This window comes from Neoarius graeffei, chromosome 16, assembly GCF_027579695.1.
Source record: "Neoarius graeffei isolate fNeoGra1 chromosome 16, fNeoGra1.pri, whole genome shotgun sequence".
Classification (NCBI taxonomy): domain Eukaryota; kingdom Metazoa; phylum Chordata; class Actinopteri; order Siluriformes; family Ariidae; genus Neoarius; species Neoarius graeffei.
The window spans coordinates 43,483,128-43,509,344 of record NC_083584.1 but is presented as its reverse complement, the minus strand read 5'-3'; the positions used below and the strand labels follow the sequence as shown (position 1 = coordinate 43,509,344).

General features: G+C 41.7%; 1 protein-coding gene across 1 annotated transcript; it reads left to right on the top strand.

Moving 5' to 3' along the window:
- The first annotated feature begins 3,370 nt into the window (after positions 1 to 3,370).
- On the top strand, positions 3,371 to 25,249 carry grapa (GRB2 related adaptor protein a). Its single transcript, XM_060943013.1, has 5 exons — positions 3,371 to 3,640; positions 3,831 to 3,928; positions 4,146 to 4,265; positions 23,844 to 24,012; positions 24,447 to 25,249. Exons 1-5 carry the CDS (start codon positions 3,563 to 3,565, stop codon positions 24,624 to 24,626), a joined length of 645 nt encoding a protein of 214 aa, XP_060798996.1. The 5' UTR covers positions 3,371 to 3,562; the 3' UTR covers positions 24,627 to 25,249.
- Positions 25,250 to 26,217: the final 968 nt, after the last annotated feature.

Below are 26,217 nucleotides of genomic sequence, written 5' to 3'. Positions count from 1 at the left end.
TAATAATAATAATAATAACAATAACAATAATGACACTTGTTTTGATTTATAAACATTCATATGCAATTTGTTTAATAATATGCAAACATGCATACAAAAAGGTGACTGAAATTTACATTCAAATTATGTTAAATGCATAAGCTTTGTACTCCTAAACGTATTTTTGTTCAAATCACTGTTAACTTTTATAAACCGCAAACTACTAATATGTAAACATGAAACAAGCCCACTGTAAAAAAAAAGAAAAAAGGGCTATGTTTAGAAAAAAAAGTTAAATGCATCCAGACAGGCATTGTAAACCCCAAAACATTTTTGTTCACATCAATTGACTTTTGTATAGACAGAGATTTGACATTTACAACAATTTTATATAAAAAATTTTCCTTCTTTTATATTTTTTTCCTTCTTTCTTTTCTTTTCTTTTTTTTTTTACCGTGGAACTTAGCAACAGCACAACTTTAATACATAGCATAGATACTGATGTAGGCCCTAAATCAGATCTTAATCCGATGATGATCGGCACTGGAGGGAGTCAGAGAGGGCTGCATAGTCCGGACAGTAGCTGCTGGTAGCGAGCCTCAAGCAGGCCTCGAGATGATCGTCGGACATACTGGAGCGGTATTTAGATTTAATGATCTTCATATGCGAAAAGGCCGACTCGCACAAATAAGTGGAGCCGAACAATGCGGTTAAGGAGGTGGCACTGCCGCATGTTCGGGTACTTCGCCTCCGTGAGTAAATTCCAAAACGGCCCATGCGCCCTGGACTTCAACTCGATGTCAGACTGCAGCATCAGCATCTCGTCTTGCACGGCAGACGTGTTCAGCTGAAACAGTGCCGCAACTTTTGAGGCGAGGGAATCCACCTCAGTATCTTCCCCGAATGGGTGGCACATGAATGTAGCTAGTGGCTCGAGCAAAGCAAAGTCTTGAAATCGCTTCTCAAACTCTGACTGGAGAATTTCAATCTGCTCAGTGTAGCGCGCACTGTTAAGTTGCGCAAACGCCCTCCCTTGCATCTCCAGCTCCGAGGCGAGGTTTCGGAAGTTTCCTAAATCACGGCGCTGCATCTTTGAAACCAGCAGTTTCATTTTGCCGGTTGTCATGGTAACCTAATGTAACAATTTTTTTGACGCAGCGCTTGGCTGACATTTCGCTTCAGGGAAAAAGCAAATTTGTTTACATGTAAAAATGACCACGACGTTTGTTTTTTTTTTAATTTCATAACAAATATATTAATATTTACATATCAATCATGAGATCTACCATCCCTGCCTTCGAGATCGACCGGTCGATCGCGATCGACGTAGTGGGCACCTAGTGGAAAACTCTAGTGGAAAGCCTTCCCAGAAGAGTGGAGACTATTATGACAGCAAAGCGGGACTAAATCTGGAATGGGCTACTCAACAAGCATATAAAGGTGTAACTGTCAGGTGACCACAATCTTTTAGCCATATAGTGTATTTACCTGTTACTGTACCTTACTATGATCAAGCACTGCATGTCTAATGGTAATAAATTTAGACAGAGGTAATGCATTTGGGGGTGGCACGGTGGTGTCCCAGAAGAGTGGAGACTATTATGACAGCAAGAAGGTCCGGGTTCGAGCCCCGTGGCCGGCGAGGGCCTTTCTGTGTGGAGTTTGCATGTTCTCCCCGTGTCCGCGTGGGTTTCCTCCGGGTGCTCCGGTTTCCCCCACAGTCCAAAGACATGCAGGTTAGGTTAACTGGTGACTCTAAATTGACCGTAGGTGTGAATGTGAGTGTGAATGGTTGTGTGTCTATGTGTCGGCCCTGTGATGACCTGGCGACTTGTCCAGGGTGTACCCCGCCTTTCGCCCGTAGTCAGCTGGGATAGGCTCCAGCTTGCCTGTGACCCTGTAGAACAGGATAAAGCGGCTACAGATAATGAGATGAGATGAGTAATGCATTAGCATAGTCCAGGATGAGAAAATGATGTTTCCTTGTATGATTTTCTTCCAGGTTTCCTCATATAAGACTCAGAGCACTATTTTGAACTAGAATACAAACCTCAACCCAGTCATGGAGAAAATTTGCGTTCCAACAGCTTTTAGTCAAGAATAGATCCATTTCAATGATTAACACATTATTATTCTCCAAGCACTTATTCTCCGAGAAGTAAACTTTGTCAGCTAAAAAATATTGTATTGCAATAGAGAAAATAAATGAAATGTGAAATGAAGTGAAGTGAAATGAAATGAAGTAATATCTTTCCGTGGTCTGAATTATAGTGTTCCTGCTGTAATGTGCTGTTTAGCACCATATCCATCTATACATTATTGTGTTACTTAATCAAACACACACTGCATATGTGGTGACTTTGCCCATGTACTCAGGAAGTGATTTTGTGCTGTACAGACCTGGTGTTATTTTTACAACACATCCTCTGCTGGCCTGATAGAAATGTGGTTCACCATGCTGACGCATGTGTGATCATTGAGCTTCAGTACCTCAGCATGCGGTTGGAAAACAAAGGAAGATGGACAGATTCTACATGATGACGACTCAGACTTCGTGTACATTTCACTGTCTCAGGATGAGTGGGCGGTGAAATTAAATATGCACTATAGCAGGCTCAAATGTTATCTATTTTTAGAGTTATAGCCATGCTGTGCAGTGTTGCGGGTTGTTGAAAGCTGTGGAAATGTAACCTCTAATCTGAGTTTACAATTACAATGCATGTTACACTACAAGTAATTTAAAAATGAAGGATTTGTTTATATTCATTGCCTGGATTGTCAGAGGCCGGAGCATGGCATCTGTAAATGAGCTGAATGTTTATGTTCAACTCACACACAGGTTTTGTCAGGAGTTGTGTAACACAGACCTTCCTTTCTCGCACAGTTTGACGACTACATTTCTAGCAAGGCAGAAAATAAAACAGAGCCACTGAGCCCAATCATCGTTTTGGAGCAAAGTCAATCCCAAGGGTCCTAAGACTCTTTTATTCCTGTCTTACTCCTTGGGGAAGTGTCCAACTTTATAACCTTCAAACCTATTTTATGTATGTGTGTATGAATTTAAAAGAACAAGAATGAACATACTACAAAATGTGTATACTAATGCAAACGAACACAAAAGCATGAATGATAACAATATCTGTCATTAGATTAGTGTATTTATTAGACTTGGATATTAGCATAATTTCAATAACGTATACATTTATGAATCATTACCACCTCTCTGAATGGGGGATTTTTTTTGTGGACCTGTAGACTTGTCTTTTTTCCTGTGTGTGTGTGTGTGTGTGTATTTCTTGTGTGAAAATGCAACAACAGGAACTACCACCCCCTCTCTCTCTCTCTCTCTCTCTCTCTCTCTCCTCCTGTTCAGTTCTTTCTTTCACATTCACACTCATTGGTGGTTTGCCAGCCTCAGCAAGCAGAACAGCACGTTGTCTGTCCTTTACAGTGATGTAGTCAATGATTTCTGCTCTGTAGCTTCTGTTTTCAGTACACTTCTGTTCACTGTGTCAGGCTGGCAGATCTTCCCTGCGTTGCTCAACTGTAGACCGCTTCATAGCTCTTGCACGGGGTTGAAACGATGGAGGCTGTAGCTATCTACGACTTTCGTGCCACAGAGAGCGATGAACTCAGCTTCCAGAAGGATGACATACTTAAGGTATGTGAGACATGAGAACTCACCTAAACCTGTCATAGATTGCTGTAGTTAATTTGACATTAAGATAAACTCTTAGTTTGTACATAGAACAGTACAGAGATAGGTTTACACAGGATTATAAAGTTTAATATTGTGGAGAGTTTTTGATGGGTACGATGGATAAGCTTGCTGATTATTTCTTTTATTCCAGATCACCAATATGGAAGATGACCCAAACTGGTACACAGCAGAGTTAATGGGAAGGAAGGGCTATGTACCCAAAAACTATATCGAGTTAAGGCCACACACGTACGTATCAATTCATTTTAATTTTAAAAGACTTCTATGCATTACTATAAGCTTCATCTGAGAGCAATCCTAGTCAGACAAGACTGTTGGAAATCAGATGGCGCTAGAGAAAAATGACAGTGAATGTTAAGGTGCAGCACTCTTTTGGGGACCAGCCTGTTTTCATGTCTTTTATAAGCCACAGTGAGATATGACTCTGCTGTTCTGCTGTTCTCAGGTGGTTTGCAGGCCGCATTTCCAGGCATGTGTCTGAGGGACGACTGCGCCAGCGGGAATGTGGAGCCTTCTTGGTACGAGAGAGCGAAAGTGCACCTGGAGAGTTCTCCATGTCAGTCAGGTGGGTTAATCATTCCAGCTACCGTAGGCTACTCATGATATATGTGGACTATCATGTTATTTGTCATTGAGGTCATTAACAATTTGATGCATAGAAAGTGCATTTGAGCAGAATCATTTGAACATTGGCTCTGACCTAATGATCAGAAGTTTAATATTATTACCTGTCATAGCTCATGAACAGGTATTCGCAGGTGGATGGTTTGGTTTTGGCTACAAGCATGAAGCATACTGTAATATAGATATTTAGGCAGTGCTTAAAACCAGAGCCCCTGATGAGTGTATGAGCAAAATATGTGCAAGGGCACAAAATCAACCCAAATAGAATAATAATATTATAGCATATCAACCATCGAATTGTGTAGTGTCGTGTATTTCACGTCAATAAATTGCTGCATCGTCTTGTGACAGTGAGACCAATAATGAGATACGCATCGCAGTTACGATACATATTTATTCTTTTCTTTGACACTGCATGCCATACGCCAGAAACAACACCATGACATTTATTATGATGTGACTCTGCTGGGTGCCTGGTGGACAGCAGTGAACCAACATTTTCACTTTACATCGTTACGATATAGTTATCATCCAATATCAAACTTGATATGTCAAACAGTTGTCTGGTTACATCTGTCACATCCACGCACTTTGGAGTTTGGAGCATGTAGCCACAGATTGCAAAGCGCACGCACGCCATTAGATCTAATTAACATGCACATGTTCCTGATTAGAGCGCAATCACAGTGCATACATATAAGGACTCTCAGTAACACACAGACTTTGTGAAAGCCTTATATTTTGTATCACTTTTCTGTTTTTGACCCTGCTTGTGTTTTTGGACTGTGAGTATTGTATTATCTCTGATATCCTGTCTGTGACTCACTCAACCACTATCTGTTTTTATGCCTCCGCCACTATAAGGTACAGGAGGCATTATGTTTTTGGGTTGTCTGTCTGTCCGTGCGTCCGTCCGTCCGTGCGTGCGTGTGTCCATGCGTCCGTCCCAAAACCTTGTGAACGCGATATCTCAAAGGCTAATGAAAGGAATTTCACCAAACTTTCACCATTTGTGCGCTTTGGGACAAACATGAACTGATTAGATTTTGAGATCAAAAGGTCTAAGGTCAAGGTCGCTGTGAGGTCAAATGTCTGTCCGAAAACCTTGTGAACACAATATCTCCAAGGCAAATGAAGGGAATTTCACCAAACTTTCACCATTTGTGCATTTGGGGACAAAGATAAACTGATTAGATTTTGAGATCAAAAGGTCTAAGGTCAAGGTCACTGTGAGGTCAAATGTCTGTCCAAAAATCTTGTGAACACAATATCTCCAAGGTTAATGCAAGTAATTTCACCAGGTCACAATTACTGTGAGGTCAAATGTCCATCCCCAAATCACAACTTAATAAGGCGTGTAGTCTACCGGGCGGAGGCATCCCCATCGACGCCGTTGGCGTCGAGTTCTATCTAGTTTGACTCTGCCTTTGTCTAAGTTTTGAATCTGTTTGCTAGCATGCTTTCAATAAAATTCTTCCTGCCATTACACCCGTCTAGCGCCTTATATGACAGAAACTATTAACTGTCCAACAAGCTAGTGGACTAATCAAACTGTTTTAACTCATTTTATATGAAACTTTCATGAATATTTTCTGTAAAATGCGTTAGTAAGTAATCCCACGTTATTTTTTAAAAAGTAAATTAAAAATAAACGGTGGATAAAAACCCATCTATCTTATGAAAATAAAGATAAAAATTTCATTGTTCAGTGATCAGGTGTTTATAAGATATGTTGCCTTGCACTTTCGGTCGGGTTCCCTGTGGTGGTACAGGTTCGTTGTTTGTACATACTTACGGACAGAAATCGTATGGTCAAAGCCATCAAAAATAAGGTCAGTGCATTTATCTTAAGTATGGAGCTTTGCGCTTTGAGAAGCTCTGCAGCGAACTCTCAGAGTGTTATTGTGTATGGCTGACCGCAGGTGTGACATTTCTGGTTCTTGTTAACATGAGATTTGGAGGCTACATCAAGGAAAACAGCATTGGCAGCTGGTGTGCAGGGCTAAATTATGGTGAAGTCAGTAATTTCTCTGCTCTGCACTTTCAATGGACAGCCCTGTCTGAGGCTTTAGCACACCAGTCAAATCGTGGCCAAGATGGAGACAATGTTTGTGCACATGAACAGAGCATTCACCCATTTCCCAAAATAAATTAGAAATCTGACTGGCTCCAGCTGGCATGTCTGACTGATGACCATACACTTCTTAGCAGAGGTATTAGTCAGAAGTAGCAACATTTGGAGGGGAAATAAAGTCCATATTGTATCTGAGCAAAAGTTAGTTACAGAATTAATCACAAAGATTACACGTGAAGAGCTTAAATATCTTGTGCTTTGAGTAAAACTGTTAAGTTCTGACTTAAACTGTCAGCAAGTGAAATGCAATATGTCATGGATTACATCGACTTCCCCAGCATTGGTCTCATCTCATCTCATTATCTCTAGCCGCTTTATCCTGTTCTACAGGGTCGCAGGCAAGCTGGAGCCTATCCCAGCTGACTACGGGCGAAAGGCGGGGTACACCCTGGACAAGTCGCCAGGTCATCACAGGGCTGACACATGACACAGACAACCATTCACACTCACATTCACACCTACGGTCAATTTAGAGTCACCAGTTAACCTAACCTGCATGTCTTTGGACTGTGGGGGAAACCGGAGCACCCGGAGGAAACCCACGCGGACACGGGGAGAACATGCAAACTCCACACAGAAAGGCCCTCGCCGGCCACGGGGCTCAAACCCGGACCTTCTTTCTGTGAGGCGACAGCGCTAACCACTACACCACCGTGCCGCCCCCCCAGCATTGGTTAGATATTTAATACTCTGCAAAGCCTGTCTACTTTGGGTTTTTAGTTGGTACACCATTACCTGGTTCTACATCACAAAGGCAAGCATTTTCAGAAAAGCATGTATGCTATTATGTATATGTCCAAAAGTATGTGTTCACTTGACTGCCACAACAAATTGTTTTGACAAAATTTGAAGCGCACAATTGTATATGTAACCGAATTAGGGCCTTGGCTAGATTTTGGCTTTTATAGCACTAAAGTCCAACAACACCACCCTGGGGATTTCCCCCAGGGAATAGTCATTTAAATGATAAAAAAAAAAAGCTGTGGTAATTGAATCCAAATCATAAAATAAAGCCAAGGAGTTCCCACACAGGTAAGTTCACAAAAGAACAGAGACGTGGTTCACTTAGTTCACAACAAAATTGAGTTTAATTTCACCTCCAAATAAATAAATAAATAAATAAATAATGTTAAAATTAGGGTGGCACAGTGGTGTAGTAGTTAGCGCTGTCGCCTCACAGCAAGAAGGTCCGGGTTCGAGCCCCGTGGCCGGCAAGGGCCTTTCTGTGTGGAGTTTGCATGTTCTCCCCGTGTCCGCGTGGGTTTCCTCCGGGTGCTCCGGTTTCCCCCACAGTCCAAAGACACGCAGGTTAGGTTAACTGGTGACTCTAAATTGACCGTAGGTGTGAATGTGAGTGTGAATGGTTGTCTGTGTCTATGTGTCAGCCCTCTGATGACCTGGCGACTTGTCCAGGGTGTACCCCGCCTTTCGCCCATAGTCATCTGGGATAGGCTCCGGTTTGCCTGCGACCCTGTAGAACAGGATAAAGAGGCTAGAGATAATGAGATGAGATGTTAAAATTAAGAATACAAAACTAAAGGGAGGGAAAACAGCATCTAGGTAAGCAATGATTTAAAAGCTATACCAAACCCAGAAAAAGGAAAGTAAATACAAAGGTGTCACATTATAAGGCGGCTAAACCCACTGTACATTATTACTGATAACATCAGTCAAAACCCCAACACAGCTTCTCTCTATAACTGTCAAAATGCCATTGCAATGTCACTATATATAGCCAAATGTATTTGGTAATGGCAGATGGTTTTAAACATTTGGGGAAGTTGTACTTGAAGTACACTGGAGACTCGAGACGGAATTCGGACTTGAGGTTTAGTGACGTGATTACAACGCTGACAGAGACTAAAAATTAACCAGGAGGCCGGACCAACAAATGAAACAGATAAAAAGAACACACACAGATACAGTGGTGCTTGAAAGTTTGTGAACCCTTTAGAATTTTCTATATTTCTGCATAAATATGACCTAAAACATCATCAGATTTTCACACAAGTCCTAAAAGTAGATAAAGAGAACCCAGTTAAACAAATGAGACAAAAAATATTATGCTTGGTAATTTATTTATTGAGGAAAATGATCCAATATTGCATATCTGTGAGTGGCAAAAGTATGTGAACCTCCAGGATTAGCAGTTAATTTGAAGGTGAAATTAGAGTCAGCTGTCTTCAATCAATGGGATGACAATCAGGTGTGAGTGGGCACCCTGTTTTATTTAAAGAACAGGGATCTATCAAAGTCTGATCTTCACAACACATGTTTGTGGAAGTGTATCATGGCACAAACAAAGACGATTTCTGAGGACCTCAGAAAAAGCATTGTTGATCAGGCTGGAAAAGGTTACAAAACCATCCCTAAAGAGTTTGGACTCCACCAATCCACAGTCAGACAGATTGTGTACAAATGGAGGAAATTCAAGACCATTGTTACCCTCCCCAGGAGTGGTCGATCAACAAAGATCATTACAAGAGCAAGGCATGTAATAGTCAACGAGGTCACAAAGGACCCCAGGGTAACTTCTAAGCAACTGAAGGCCTCTCTCACATTGGCTAATGTTAATGTTCATGAGTCCACCATCAGGAGAACACTGAGCAACAATGGTGTGCATGGCAGGGTTGCAAGAAGAAAGCCACTGCTCTCCAAAAAGAACATTGCTGCTTGTCTGCAGTTTGCTAAAGGTCATGTGGACAAGCCGGAAGGCTATTGGAAAAATGTTTTGTGGACGGATGACACCAAAATAGGACTTTTTGGTTTAAATGAGAGGCGTTATGTTTGGAGAAAGGCAAACACTGCATTCCAGCATAAGAACCTTATCCCATCTGTGAAACATGGTGGTGGTAGTATCATGGTTTGGGCCTGTTTTGCTGCAACTTGGGCCAGGACGGCTTGCCATCATTGATGGAACAATGAATTCTGAATTATACCAGCGACTTCTAAAGGAAAATGTCAGGACATCTGTCCATGAAGTGAATCTCAAGAGAAGGTGGGTCATGCAGCAAAACAATGCCCCTAAGCACACAAGTCGTTCTACCAAAGAATGGTTAAAGAAGAATAAAGTTAATCTTTTGGAATGGCCAAGTCAAAGTCCTGAACTTAATCCAATCAAAACGTTGTGGAAGGACCTGAAGCAAGCAGTTCATGTGAGGAAACCCACCAACATCCCAGAGTTGAAGCTGTTCTGTATGAAGGAATGGGCTAAAATTCCTCCAAGCCGGTGTGCAGGACTGATCAACAGTTACTGGAAACGTTTAGTTGCAGTTATTGCTGCACAAGGGGGTCACACCAGATACTGAAAGCAAAGGTTCACATACTTTTGCCACTCACAGATATGTAATATTGGATCATTTTCCTCAATAAATAAATGACCAAGTATAATATTTTTGTCTCATTTGTTTAACTGGGTTCTCTTTATCTACTTTTAGGACTTGTATGAAAGTCTGATGATGTTTTAGGTCATATTTATACAGCAACATAGAAAATTCTAAAGGGTTCACAAACTTTCAAGCACCACTGTATCTGTGTGTGTTCTGTTTATCTGTTGGTCCAGCCTCCTGGTTAATTCTCAGTCTCTCACAGTGTTGTAGTCGCGTCACTAAACCTCAAGTCCGAGTCCAGTCTCGAGTCTCCAGTGTTCAAGTCCGAGGCAAGTCCAAGTCTTTAAAGCAAGGCCCTGTCCACACGGCAACGGATTCAGGTGACTCCGATACCATTGCTTATCGTTTAGGCCTGGCGTCCACACGGCACCGGCATTTTGGGTGCCCAAAATGCAATCTTTTTGAGAACTGGTTCCAGAGTGGAAAGATCTGGCAACGTTGCCATTGTGAAGTCGTCTGGATGAGTAGAATGGATTTGTTTACGATGACGTCACAACCACATGACTGTGAGTGCTTCACGCCGGGTAGAAGTGTAACGAATATCACCAGGATATCACCAGGAAAAAGCCTTACAGAGCACTAGTGAGAGTGAAACACGAGCTTGGATATTATTATTATTATTATTATTATTATTATTATGTTCAGTGTTAGTTCACAGTAGTAATGCAAGAAGCAGAATAGTGACAGTAATAGTGAAGCAAAAACATGCAATTGTTCAAACACTGCAGCTCTACAGCAAAATATTCATTTATGAAATGGTCTGATTCTTAACACCAGTAGTGCCAATGATCTTCTCATTGCGATGCGATGCGAGTTGTCAACAAATCCTATAACTTGGTTCATGAAACGCGCTTACAAAATATTTTCACTGTGAATATTTATTGTGTAATGGTGCAAAGAGAGAGAGAGAGAGAGAGAGAGAGAGAATAGTCCTTAGGGCAGAGTCAATCCCGCCAGCAAAAATAGGGAAAAAAAGGAGCGATCTCACCTCTTCAGATGTTGGTTTAAGTCCGACAATACATTCCTCAAAAAGGGCGTAGAGGAGCAAATTAATCCATCAACGTGTAGCATTCAATTTATTCCGGACCATTAAAGATGCCACCTTCCGCGTAGAATCATACGTCATCCTCGCCGCCATGAATAAAGATTCATGCGCTGCCTTTAACTGTACCAACAGGTTTACCGTCCAAACGAGATCACATGGGATTACCTTTCACAGGTGAGAAACAACAAATTAATCCATCAACGTGTAGTATTCAATTTATTCCGGACCATTAAAGACGCCGCCTTCCGCGTAGAATCATACATCATCCTCGCCGCCATATTGGATAGGTCAAAGCGGAGAATAAAGATTAGCTGCGTTTAACTGTACCAACAGGTTTGCTGTCCAAACGAGATCACATGGGATTACCTTTCACAGGTGAGACTGGAAAAATACTTTTCATTGTATTTGGTCATTATAATGTAATTTTACGAACAGATTTTCCTGACTTTGTGGCTAATATGAAGTCTCGCGCATAATAGTTTATGCGCATGCGTCCTTACTTCTTCTATTGTTCTGGTGTCTCCGAAGGGACCGTCTTACAGCGCCCCTAGAGGTGTGGCATGTGTATTGCATCGTTTTCAGCAAGCGTTGCGTAGCCATATGGACCTGATATTTTACTGATCGTTGCCCATTTGGACGCGATATCTTTTTAAATAACATCTCGTTGCCGTTGTCGTGTGGATGTAGCCCAAGTTTCGAGTCGAGTCCGATTCGAGTCCACTATTCGAGTCCGAGAATGAGACTTCCAACTGCACCATTTGACGGTGGCTGTTGCTGCCTTCATGTGAAACCATCTCTGCTACTGTGCTGGACTAACATTACTGCTTGACTGCCCCATTTTAGTTAATAAGCTACAGATAAAAAGCTTGTTCATCGCTCAGTAAGCCCCGCTATCAACAGGGCAAATAACATGAGAGAGGGTTAACACTAGCTAGTTCATCGGTCAGCAAGCCCCGCTATCAACAGAGCAATGAACATAGCGTGTCACTTCCTTCTCTGGGTGGAGTCTTACCAAATGGCGATTGAAGTTCGAGGTTGTCCCCGTTGTCTCCTCGATAGTTCTTCTGCATATGGAACACATAGCAGTGCATTTTTTCCCACTGCACGAGAAGTCTGTATAAGCAAAGTGGACAATCCTAGGGGCTTCTCTCCAGGCATTTTAGCGCCATTAACATGAGTTTGTTCCTGAGCATAACGTATGAACAGGTGAATGTGCATTCTCTTATAGAAAAATTAGTATAAAAATTAATGTACGTATAAATATCTCACACCAAATTATTATGGCAAGCTGTGTGTCCAGGCAAATCCAAAACGACATATGAAAAGCCTGTTGTCCAATGAACACTGTTGTTATCCTTTAGAACACAATGTATTTCACTGGAGAGTTTCATGAAGACGGCGCTGTCCAGCAAAAACAATTTGCAATAAATGAACAAACAGCACAAGATTGCATTGAAATACTTGATATTTTGATTCACTAAAATATTAAATTCACCAAATTTGTGTGATGAATATTAGACACTAGACAACATTTCAGTGTCACCTTTTAATGACATTTTACAGAAGACCTAGCTTCATCTTAAAAAGATCACCTGTGCTTCACTTGCCAGTCAATATCTATTCAGCCAAAGATATTCGAACAGAACGCCAGTCCATGAACATGCACATGAATAAAAACTAACAACAGAGACTGTAACAAGGCTTTGTGACATAGAGATAAAACTTTTAAATTAAACTCAGGCTACACTAGTTTACCATTTCAAGCTTTTGAAAAAGCCATTGCAAGCTTTTTTCATCATTTATATCATCATTACCTAGAAAGAACATGGTGTTAAAAAAAGCAGAAATAAGATCTGATAGAGATTTTTTTTTATTGCAAAAGCACCAATTTCATTTTTATATATGTAGTTCTGAGAGTCTGTTTATTATTACAGCTTTTGATGTTTGACCAAATTTTGACATGAGTGTCCATGGGGTCAGAGTAAATGCAGATATTTGTGTGGATGGTTTTGAGAAATAGACATTGCTAAGAAAATAAGAGAGAACTAGACAAGGAACTAGATAATGCTACATTAACCACCAAACAACAAAATGTTATATTGGTCAACCACATGGCATAGATCTATTTTAATAGCTGGAGCTAGATACTACTGCATGTGGGTTTTTCCAGTGTGCTTCAGCTAAAACCACTAGGTTTAACACTAACAGGCCCAGAGATTTTCACTTCTGCTGCATGCCCCCTCCCCTCTGCAAAAATTGTGTATTCCTCTCAACGTGCTAACTGTCTCCATTGTATTGTGAACAGCCACTCCACCCCCCACTGAGGTTGCTGCCTGTAATGACAAAGGCCAAACTGCTGTTTGAATGAACTCTGATCAGCCCAACATACTGTGTTGAGTTGTGTGTGTTGTACTAAGGCTACGTTTACATTAGACCATATCTGTCTCGTTTTCTTCGCGGATGCACTGTCCGTTTACATTAAACCGCCTGGAAACGCCGGGAAACAGGAATCCGCCAGCGTCCACGTATTCAATCCAGATCGTGTCAGCTCCGGTGCTGTGTAAACATTCAGAATACGCGGATACGCTGTGCTGAGTTCTAGCTGGCGTCTCATTGGACAACGTCACTGTGACATCCACCTTCCTGATTCGCTGGCGTTGGTCATGTGACGCGACTGCTGAAAAACGGCGCGGACTTCTGCCTTGTATCACCTTTCATTAAAGAGTATAAAAGTATGAAAATACTGCAAATACTGATGCAAATACTGCCCATTGTGTAGTTATGATTGTCTTTAGGCTTGCCATCCTTCCACTTGCAAGTGGTAAGTGATATGCGCTGGGATCACACACACAGCGGCTCAGTCCCGAATCGTGGCTTGTGCACTTCACTCGCGCGCTGTGTGAGCTGCGCAGGGCCGGAGTGCGCACCCTCCAGAGGGCACTCGCTGTTCAGGGCGGAGTGATTTGGAGCGCAGGATGCCTGCGGAGCCGAGCGTATCCGTGTATTGGCGTTGCTATGTGCACGCAAATCGTGTATTGGTGTTGCTGTGTGCACACTAATCGTTTTAAAAACGTTAATCTGATGATCCGCTGATACGGTCTAATGTAAACATGGGCTGAGAGTAACCATTTTTACCTCCACCAAGGAGGTTATGTTTTCGGTAGCGTTTGTTTGTTTGTTGGTTTGTTGGTTTGTCTGTTAGCAGCATTACGGAAAAAGTTATGAACGGATTGCTCTGAAATTTTTTTCCAGAGGTATGACTGGGCACAAGTAACAATCCATTAAATTTTGGCGGTGATCCGGATCACCTTCTGGATCCCGGATTTTTTTAAAGGATTCTTGGCGGAGGTCTGTGCTCTCCGAGTGCTTTTCTAGTTCATTTTATATTTTATTTAGGCCCTGTCCACACGGCAACGGATTCAGGTGAATCTGATAAAATTGTTTATCGTTTCGGCCTGGCGTCCACACGGCACCGGCGTTTTGGGTGCCCCAAAACGAAATCTTTTGAGAACGGGTTCCAGAGTGGAAAAATCTGGCAACGGCGCCATTGTGAAGTCGTCTGGATGAGTAGAACGGATTTGTTTACGATTACGTCACAACCACATGTGCTTCACGCCGGGTAGAAGTGTAACGAACTCGATGCGAGTTGTCAACAAATCCTATAACTTGGTTCATGAAACGCGCCTACAAAATATTTTCACTGTGAATATTTATTGTGTAATGGTGCAAAGTGAGAGAGAGAGAGAGAGAGAGAGAGAGAGAATAGTCCTTAGGGCAGAGTCAATCCTGCCAGCAAAAATAGGGAAAAAAAAGGAACGATCTCACCTCTTCAGATGTTGGTTTAAGTCCGACAATGCATTCCTCAAAAAGGGCGTAGAAGAACAAAGTAATCCATCAACGTGTAGCATTCAATTTATTCCGGACCATTAAAGAATTCTGGAGATATCAGAATGTTGGCGTACCGGCTTCCATCTACCCCCGTTCATTCCTCTTTCCGCGTCTCCATTCAAAAAGCGAGCACGTGATTTAAAGGGACTATATCCATAGGATAGGGAGTGAGAAAGTGTGTGCGTGTGACAGTGATAGGGATAGTCACTGTGCACATGCGCAGTTATGCGCATGCGTCTACTTCTATTGTTCTGCTGTCTCCGATGGGACCGTCTTACAGCGCACGTAGAGGTGTGGCATGTGTATTGCATCTTTTTCAGCAAGCGTTGCATTGCCATATGAACCTGATATTTTACTGATCCGTTGCCCATGTGGACGCGATATTTAAAAAAAAAAATCTCGTTGCCGTTGTCGTGTGGATGTAGCCTTAGCCAACAAACAGATGTACACATTCACCTTATTTTGTCAGTTGATCCAAGAAACGTTTTCTATTTGTCATAAAAACACTTATTTTAATAATGGCCTGTCATTTTAGGAAGGGACAGACTAAATCCTTCATGAATGGTAATTTGGTTGTAGGTTACACCCCAATTTCAATGACAATTTACTCTGCCAAGCTCACAATGTCAGAGGACAGAGGACTGGAATTAATGCCCCAAAAAACACATTTTCAGCTTGGAAAAACTACAAACAGACGGTATAACTTCAGGAAGAAAATAAATATTTATTTCACACTAAGAAAAGCAGGCTCACTACATATGGAGGCTATACAAAGCACAGAAATGTAGCATACAGTTGTCCCATCTAGCAGTTTCCACATTCCCATGGTGAGTCTTTCCTACATTTGCCACAGGTGTATTTGCGGCAGCGTACACAAAGTCCGGTGCTTCTGTTATTATTGCAGAGTACGCGCACCTGGCACTGTGTCTTTTTCTTCTGAGAAACTCTCATCTCACGACACTGCTGTTTGTGTTCTTCCCCTTGTGCCTTTTCCTGCAAAAGCCTGTTTTGAAGTTTCTCTGCAAGCTCCAGCATGAACAATTGGCTACTTTCTTTGGATCCTGTACATGCTGTGTACAAGACATGTGCATTTGTGACAGCCATGTCAAGCAGATTGTAAAACACAGCCATGGGCCATCTCCGTGTTCCTGCACGCACCGAGAAGTTGTGTAATTTCTGGTCCATGATATCAACGCCGCATTTGAAATGGTTGTAATCAACAACAGTGTTTGGTTTTTGTTTTTGGGTGTCCACAATTTCCACTTTCTGATGCATGGTGCTCAGAAGACAAACAGATTTCTTTTTTTGTTGTTGCAAACACCGTCAGCAAGGCACTTCCAGATGTGAACACCTGTGTGGAGTACAACTGGCACCCCGAGGTTTCCTTTGCAGTTGCTGGTAGCTCCCGACGATTTTTGTTGATGGTGCCAAACAGAGTTGTTTTTCGTTGAAGAAGCCTGTTAGCCAAAGACAGAGAGGTGAAGAAATCGTCCATAGTTACAGTCCTTCCCTGGTCCATAAATGGTTCCATCAATTTCAAAACAACATTCTCTGACAGCCTCTCTCCCTTCGGACGAGTCATATCTTTTCCCAAGTAAGGGATGCCATTACACATGTATTTTGTGTCCAGATCTGCTGCAATCCAAAACTTGATTCCAAACTTGTCAGGCTTGGATGCAATGTACTGCAGAAAGGGACAACGAACCTTTGAAGGAAATAACTGCTCATCCACGGTAACATGTTGCCCTGGACTGTAGGACGACACACAATTCTGAACAAACCGCTGCCAGATGTCTGAAATTGCTGCAAATTTGTCCGTTTGTATGCGCTCCTTGCGGGTGTCTTTGTTGTCAAAGCGAAGGTACTGCTTTTTTTCAAGTAAGCGGTTACGGGGCATTAGGGCTTTGATATCTGGGTTGCCGAATCTATTGGCCCACATGAGTCGCATGGCACCAATGTAGCCCTTGGCAGTCCTTCAGAAAAGGATTGCAAGGAACGCCATCAGCTCGAAGACACTCATCTGCCAGCTGGGATTTGTTCTATGGTCCTCCTGGACTGTGCAGTCTCAGATGGTCAGCAACATGCTGATATCCAACAAACACAGGAAGCTTTGAAGGCGACTCATGATTTTGCGTGTTGCAAACTCTGTTGGCCCTCCAGATCCATTGAATGCTGTCTGTGGAGTTTCATGAGCAGAAAAGTCTCCAAGTTTATGGTGGAACCACACAGTGCCATCTTTCGCCTTCTCTGTGGATCCAGGTGGTATGCCCACATCTGCAACTTTTTGTTTTTTATTACAAGGGGGGTTGACATGCGCTGTGTCTTCCTCCTCATCTGACGTGGCCTCTGTGTCTGAACTGTCCTGCTCAATCACATACTTGACCACCTGTCTCCTGGTGCGTCTTTGGAGGGGAGGATTTACTGGTGCAAGAGCAGTCGCATCCTCATCACTTGAACGTTTTCATTCTGAAATGTGAGGTCCACATCTCCACCATCAGATTCACAGTCCGACATGCTCTGTAGAATTGCTAAAGCCTCCTGAGCACTGATCCTTCTTGGTTGCCTTGGTTGTGACATTGTGAAGTCTGGGTCTGCGTGCCAGGCATTCCCTATTTATGGTTGTTTCTCGCCCACAACGTTCACACCTTTTACGATACTCCCTTCTGCCTTCCCCTCCCTTCCTTCATCGAATCTAAATTGTATGATGCCCATTGAGACAAAAGGGCACATCAGAGGCAATTTCTCAGGTAACACAATTTGTCTTATGCCCTTGTCAAATGCCAGCACGGTTTTTGTTACAAATGTTATAGTGGGAAAATGGCAAATATTTTGGTTATGTGCCTTTGGTATGCGCCTTTTATGGCCAGTGATCCTTACAGAAGGGCACATCAGAGTTGCTGGCCTACAGAATATCCTGTGTGTGGGGGTGGGGTGCTGGCAGGGACACAGCTCAATAATTAGGCTTCTTTGCACAACAATGGGAGGCAGTTAGTGGTATGTTGGACTTATTCACACATTTGGGGGGGATTTCATTGCAGACTAAAGTCTGCACTTGGGCCTCGGACAAACATATTACATGTGAAGAGTAACACGTAAAACTTTTGATATTCACTTCGATAAAAGAACTAGACAATGAACACGCACTAGATGGAAAACTAAACTACAAAAAAAGAGGAAAATGTATCACAGTTCCACATAATGTTCTGGTCATCTAAAAGCAAAGTTGTGCAAACTGGGAAATCCCAATTTTGTTCCTTTATGCTGTGAGTCAGAACTGTGAGGAAATTTCAGGAAACGTTGCTCAACACAGTGCTAGTTCATAGACCTTCTTAGGCTTCAGATCAGTCTGATATAGTCAGTGAGTCTTGATTGGATGTGATCATGGGTTATACTCATTACGCTTTTAAGAAAGTAATTCATGTCATTACTGGGTCACATTATTTTTCACACAGGAATCAGAAAGAACTTAGAAAAATATACTGGTACAGAAAATTATACGGGCGGCACAGTGGTGTAGTGGTTAGCGCTGTTGCCTCACAGCAAGAAGGTCCTGGGTTTGAGCCCCGTGGCTGGCGAGGGCCTTTCTGTGCAGAGTTTGCATGTTCTCCTTGTGTCCGCGTGGGTTTCCTCCGGGTGCTCCGGTTTCCCCCACAGTCCAAAGACATGCAGGTTAGGCTAATTGGTGGCTCTAAATTGACCGTAGGTGTCAATGTGAGTGTGAATGGTTGTCTGTGTCTATGGCTACATCCACACGACAACGGCAACGAGATGTTATTTAAAAATATATCGCGTCCAAATGGGCAACAATCAGTAAAATATCAGGTCCATATGGCTACGCAACGCTTGCTGAAAACGATGCAATACACATGCCACACCTCTAGGGACGCTGTAAGACGGTCCCTTTGGAGACACCAGAACAATAGAAGAAGTAACGACGCATGCGCATAAACTATTATGCGCAAGACTTCATATTAGCCACAAAGTCAGAAAAATCTGTTTGTAAAATTACATTATAATGACCAAATACAGTGAAAAGTATTTTTCCAGTCTCACCTGTGAAAGGTAATCCCATGTGATCTCGTTTGGACAGAAAACCTGTTGGTACAGTTAAACGCAGCTAATCTTTATTCTCCGCTTTGACCTTTCCAAAATGGCGGCGAGGATGACGTACGATTCTACGCGGAAGGCGGCGTCTTCAATGGTCCGGAATAAAGTGAATGATACACGTTGATGGATTAATTTGTTGTTTCTCACCTGTGAAAGGTAATCCCATATGATCTCGTTTGGACGGTAAACCTGTTGGTACAGTTAAACGCAGCTAATCTTTATTCTCCGCTTTGACCTCTCCAATATGGCGGCGAGGATGACGTATGATTCTACGCGGAAGGCGGCTTCTTTAATGGTCCGGAATAAATTGGATTAATTTGCTCCTCTACGCCCTTTTTAAGGAATGTATTGTCGGACTTAAATCAACATCTGAAGAGGTGAGATCGCTCCTTTTCTCCCCTATTTTTGCTGGCGGGATTGCACCATTACACAATAAATATTCACAGTGAAAATATTTTGTAAGCGCGTTTCATGAACCAATTTATAGGATTTGTTGACAACTCGCATCTCAAGATCATTGGCACTACTGGTGTTAAGAATCAGACCATTTCATAAATGAATATTTTGCTGTAGAGCTGCAGTGTTTGTACAATTGCATGTTTTTGCTTCACTATTACTGTCACTATTCTGCTTCTTGCATTACTACTGTGAACTAACACTGAACATAATAATAATAATAATAATAATATCCAAGCTCGTGTTTCACTCTCACTAGTGCTCTGTAAGGCTTTTTCCTGGTGATATTCGTTACACTTCTACCCGGCGTGAAGCACTCACAGTCATGTGGTTCTGACGTCATCGTAAACAAATCCGTTCTACTCATCCAGACGACTTCACAACGGCAACGTTGCCAGATCTTTCCACTCTGGAACCCGTTCTCAAAAAGATTGCGTTTTGGGCACCCAAAATGCCGGTGCCGTGTGGACGCCAGGCCTAAACGATAAGCAATTGTATCGGAGTCACCTGAATCCGTTGCCGTGTGGACAGGGCCTATGTGTTAGCCCTGTGATGACCTGGCGACTTGTCCAGGGTGTACCCCGCCTTTCGCCCGTAGTCAGCTGGGATAGGCTCCAGCTTGCCTGCGACCCTGTAGAACAGGATAAAGCAGCTACAGATAATGAGATGAGATGAGAAAATTATACAGTGGATATAAAAAGTCGATACACCCCCCCCCCCCCATTTAAATAGCAGTTTTTTTGTGATGAAAATGAAACCAAGATAAATAATGTTAGATCTTTTCCCACATTTATTGTCATATAGCAAAGAGCAAAATTCAAGTGAAAAGCAAATGTTTTAAGAAAAATTAAATTTTACAGTACCCTGGTTGCACAGGTACACACACCTTAAGTAATACTTTGCTAAAGCATCTTTTGCTTTGCGTGTAATACATCACTCAGTCTTTTTGGGTAAGCATCTACCAACTCAGTACATCTTGATTTGGCAATTTTATTCCACTCTTTCTTATAAAAATGCTCCAGATCAATCAAACTATGAGGAGATCTACTGTGCACAGCCTTCTTCAAGTGATTCCATCCCTCTTTAGTCATTCTAGTCATTGACTTGGATTTGTGCTTTGGGTCGTTACACTGAAATTCTTCTTCATTTTCAGCTATCTAACAGAGGCCTATAAGTTTTGTGCCAAAATAGATTTGTATTTGTAGCTGTCCATGATTCCCTCTATGGTGACTAGAGCCCCAGTCCCAACATTAAGAGAAGCAGACCCATAGCAAGATGTTGCCACCACCATGCTTCACTATGGGTATGGTGATCTTTGGGTGACAAGCTGTCTTGTTTTTATGCCAAAAATATATTTTAGAATTATGCTCAAAAGAAGAAACCTTTATTCATCACATGCACACTTCAAGCACAGTGAAATTCATCCTCTGCATTTAACCCATCTGAAGCAGTGAACACACGCACACACACCCAGAGCAGTGGGCAGCCCAGAGCGCCTGGGGAGCAGTCAGGGGTTCGGTACCTTGCTCAAGGGCACCTCAGCCCAAGGCCGCCCCACGTCAACCTAACTGCATGTCTTTGGATTGTGGGGGAAACCGGAGCACCCAGAGGAAACCCACGCAGACACGGGGAGAACATGCAAACTCCACACAGAAAGGCCCTCGCCAGCCGCTGGGTTCGAACCCAGAACCTTCTTGCTGTGAGGCGACCGTGCTAACCACTACACCACCGTGCTGCCAAAAAGTTCTGCTTTGGTCTTATCAGATGATAACACATTTTGCCACATGGGTTGGATGTATTTTTCATGAGACAGGGCTTCTGTCTAGTCACACTACCCCATAGCTCAGACATGAGAAGAAAATGAGAGATTGTGCAGGGAGTGAACAGTACTGGGCAGATTTTTCTGCAGCTCCTTTAATATTCTGTAGGTCTCTTGGCAGCTTCCCTGATATGTTTTTTTTTTTAATCTTGTCCTTTCATCTATTTTGGAAGGACGTCCTGTTCTTGTTAATGTCACTATGGTGCCCCATTTTCTCCATTTTGTGGACCATGACTTCAGCATTTGAATGAAATCAAGAAGATGTCAAGAAAATCGTACAGAAACAGCTGATCTTTGGGGGGGGGGGGCATGTTAATCAGATTCACTTTGATGATGGGTGTATAATAATTAACAATTATTCACTGAAGGAAAAGTGAATATTGGTGAATAATAACCTTGACTTTGTCTCAGTTATTGTTCACCGATATTCACTGAGCCTGAGGTGGATAATTGTTTTAGTATAAATACACAGGTGATGAATTAAAAAAATTTTAAATCATGTTGAATACAAATAATTTATTTCAAACTTCAAAAGCAACATGCAAATGTAATAATGGCGCAGCGCAGATTTGTGTCACTAATCTATGCCGAGTCACATAAAATACTTTGTTTTGAAATAGATAAAATAAATCACAATTTCACCTTACCTTTGAATAGTTTTAGACCAAACTTCGTAGCATCTTTAGTGCTTTTAGGAACAGCTTTTTTTTCATCATTTGTAATTTTTCTTCACTTACAGTGACAAAGCAATCGGCTGCCATTTTGCCAAGTCGCTTGAGGTGATTATCGAGAAATAGTCCAAATTTCTTGACCAATCAGTACGTGATTTTCTATAATCACCTGCGTATTTATACTAATTACTTTTGAACATGAGTTTGAATGTGATTGGTTCATTCTGAGCACAGTCATTATATATAAGAGTGTCCATACTTGTGTAACCTGGTTATTGTATATCTTTCATTTTCTTATTTTCCCTAAAATTGCTATCACATTATAGGTGAAAAAAGATGCAAGAATTTATCTGTCATTTATGGTTTAATAATAATAATAATAATAATAATAATAATAAATTTTATTGATAAGCACCTGTCAAGGTACCGAAGGACACTGTACAATTAAAATGCCAGAACAACAGTACACAATACACAACAATACACAAACACTAAGAACACTGTACACTCAGTGAAAATAGATACACAGACGGAATAACAAAAATAAAAAAACATTTAAGAAAGGTACCAAAGAGCACCACAAAAGAAGAGCAACACAAAGAGGGTGGACGGTGCAAGATAAAAAGGAGTAAACTATGGAATACGGAAAGGCAATTTTCTGAAGCAATGGGAGCAGTTAAGAGGCGGTGGGGAAAGCAATTCTGAAGAGATGTGTTTTCAGCTTATGGTTTCTTTTTCTTTCTTTTCCCATCACAAAAACGTGCAATTTTAACATGGGTGTGTAGACAGTGCCGCCACTGCAGAGAGAATACTGGGCAGGATGAGTTCATGATGAGCTGCGGTTACTGAGAACCATAGTGCCAATGTGGAATAATAATGTGTAAGCAATCATAAAAAAAACCTGTAATGAGCAGGTTTTGGCATGTTACTTATATGGGAATCAAATAATAATAATAATAATAATAATAATAATAATAATAGGCGGCACGGTGGTGTAGTGGTTAGCGCTGTCGCCTCACAGCAAGAAGGTCCGGGTTCGAGCCCCATGGCCAGCGAGGGCCTTTCTGTGTGGAGTTTGCATGTTCTCCCCGTGTCCGCGTGGGTTTCCTCCGGGTGCTCCGGTTTTCCCCCCAGTCCAAAGACATGCAGGTTAACTGGCAACTCTAAATTGACCGTAGGTGTGAATGTGAGTGTGAATGGTTGTCTGTGTCTATGTGTCAGCCCTGTGATGACCTGGCGACTTGTCCAGGGTGTACCCTGCCTTTCACCCATAGTCAGCTGGGATAGGCTCCAGCTTGCCTGCGACCCTGTAGAACAGGATAAAGTGGCTACAGATAATGAGATGAGATAATAATAATATATTCAATTAATATAGCGCCTTTCTCAAAACCCAAGGTCGCTTTACAATAATAGGCAGGGGAAAAAAAGCAGCATCAAAGGGTATGCCAAGGTTCTTGGTAGGTTTTGCTCAAGGCCTGGGTATATTCAAGGCAGGCTTGGGTGGAGGGAGAAGATGAAAAAGAATAGAGAGACAAATTTAATGAGACAAACAGTCTCAAACATAATTGTCAATGCAATAGCTGACTCTGCATCTGAGGTCTTGCAGAATAATAAAAAACGACATAATTAGGATTCTGTATTATCAGTGGACTACAATATAATATGAGGTAAACTGGTATGAATGTTACAAAATAGTCTTTTATTCTTTCAAGCAGTATGTAAAATGTATTTGACCCTTACAGCTGCGCAAACAGGAAGTGATTCATGCTCATACTTTGGTGTACATGTTATTCTAACTGATTGATTCCTCCTTCTCTGTTTGGCCCTTTATGTGCCTGATAAGCCTCAATCAAATACACTTAGCCGATTACTTTCATCGTATACCTATTTTCCCTGTTTTTCATCTGTCATCATCATTGTCGTGATTGTAGTGTACCATTATTTTGGATTACTATTTTTACTATTATTGCATATTATTTGTAGTTTGACTGTTTTGTGTCCACTTAACAGCTATGGTGAGCATGTGCAACACTTCAAGGTTCTGAAGGACAGAGACGGACAGTACTTTATCTGGGACGAACTCTTTTCATCTCTCAACAAGTTGGTGGATTTCTACAAAAGCAACAGCATTGCTAAAGAAAGGACAGTCTTTCTCCGAGAGGCAGAACGCTCACAAAGGGTAAGCCGAAGGTTTGAGGTTTGATGTTTTACGATATGTGTATAAATGTCCACAAGAATCTGATCTACACTCATTCTGGATAAACTTGTTTACTGGTCTAAATTGAGTAAAAAAAATCATTTAAAAAATATATGTGAATAGAACGCCAACAAAGAATTTTGTAAAGTTTACACCATTCAGGATTAGGAATATAACCAAAGAGTTGACTATATTTTGTATTGATTTTGTATTACATTATGAACCAGGATACATTTCACAACATGAAAACTGGGATGTTTATTCTCAAATGAACATTAAGTAGCGATGTAAAGTCAGTAAGTCTAGACTAAGAATAAGGATATGATTTATCGGATCAGATCAGGATGACACGCAAAGTGGCAGATCAGCCCTTGCTGAGTCATAAGGTGTATTCACACATATCTTTCATCCACCAGAGGCCACATCATGCCCATGCACTGGTAGACTTCACCCCCAAGCACAACTCCCAGCTGCAGTTCCTGCGTGGTGATGTCATTGACCTCCTCGACTGCTCAGATCCTCAGTGCTGGAAGGGACGCTGCAATGGGCGCGTTGGCCTCTTCCCCAAGGAGTACGTCAAGCTCATTTACCACTGACTCACTTCAGCAGAGCATCATACAGGGGAAGTCTCCTGTAGTCCTTTATGACCAGGGCAGTGCACTCTGATATACCTAATTCAACTTATTAAAAAGACTGATTAAGCAGGGAAATTATTGAAATTCATGTGAACTGCTACGGACAAACATGCAGACAGGTGTAATGTTGCGTCTGTGTCAAAATACATGTCTTCCCTGTTGAGCAGTGAACAGGAAGTCAGAAGGAACTGTGTAATCTTTTTCTTTTAGCCTACAGCATATACATGTAATGATATAGACACTAAGAGTCTTTCTTTGGGCTTGCCAATGAGGAAAGAAGAAACATCACTAAACAAAGAAAAAGAGCAATAGGTTCAAACCTAAATGCATTATGGCACAAGTTCAAATACAACATTTTTGCAGCACTTTTTTTTGTAAACTATTTTTTTTGCCACAACTCTTTAATTGCAGATTGTGTGTTTGTAGTATTTTTATATACAGTGTGTGTGTGTGTGTGTGTGTGTGTGTGTGTGTGTGTGTGTGTGTGTGTGTGTGTGTTCTTGTTGTTATTAACACATTTCTGTTACATGAGTTGGACTTGATTATTGCAGTAGCAAAGGGGAAAATAAATGTGTTAATGATAAGACAGTTGGGTCAGTTATTTGTAGAGCTTCCTTATATAAAGGCAACTCAAAGGCTACAGGTGAGCACTCCACTGCAGTTCTCAATACAATATCCAAAACCTATGTTCTGATGTAAAAGAACGCGTGTGCATATGTTTTGGCACACTCACTCCATGCTCGTGTAAACCAGACCACAGTGTTGCCTTTATAGATTCCTTTGCACAGTGTGAATTTATGTTTGCTTGCCAGGAGTTGGTTTTTGAATTGCACTGAGTCACATGACCACACTTACTCGCTTACCTGACCACGTTGCCAGATTACACAAACATCCTCCTCAGTCCACTACATGTATGGGTTATAGAGAAAATATTTGGGATGCTGGACACATTTAGTCTGCTATGTCACAGTCTATTACAACTATTGCTTTCAGGTTTGTATAGAATTATATCACTGAAATTCCCTCCACAATTCACATCCAGTCATTTTAATCCCTGCATGAGCAAGTCATTTCCGTTGTAGGTCTAGTTGTGGTTGTAAGCATTATGTTACACAATATTGTAGATTGATAAATATATAATGAATAATAAATAATGGACATTTTAAGACTGAAACGTGAAATTTCATCGATATTGCATAAGACCAAAGATTTGTGGACACCTGACCATCACACCCATATTACCGCAAAGTTGGAAGCACACAGTTGTTCAGACAAAGGTCTATGTATGTTGTAGCATTACAATTTCCTTCCCTGGAACTAAGAGATCCAAACCTATCCCAGCATGACAATGCCCCTGTGCACAAAGCGAGATCCATGAAAACATGATGTGTTAAGTTTGGAGTGGAAGAACTCAAGTGTTCTGCACAGAGCCCTGACCTCAACCCCACTGAACACCTTTGGGATTAACTGGAACATCAGACCTCCTCACCCAACATCAGGGCCTGACCTCAAGCAGTGATGTAGCGACCAGAGACCATGGAATATCAATGAA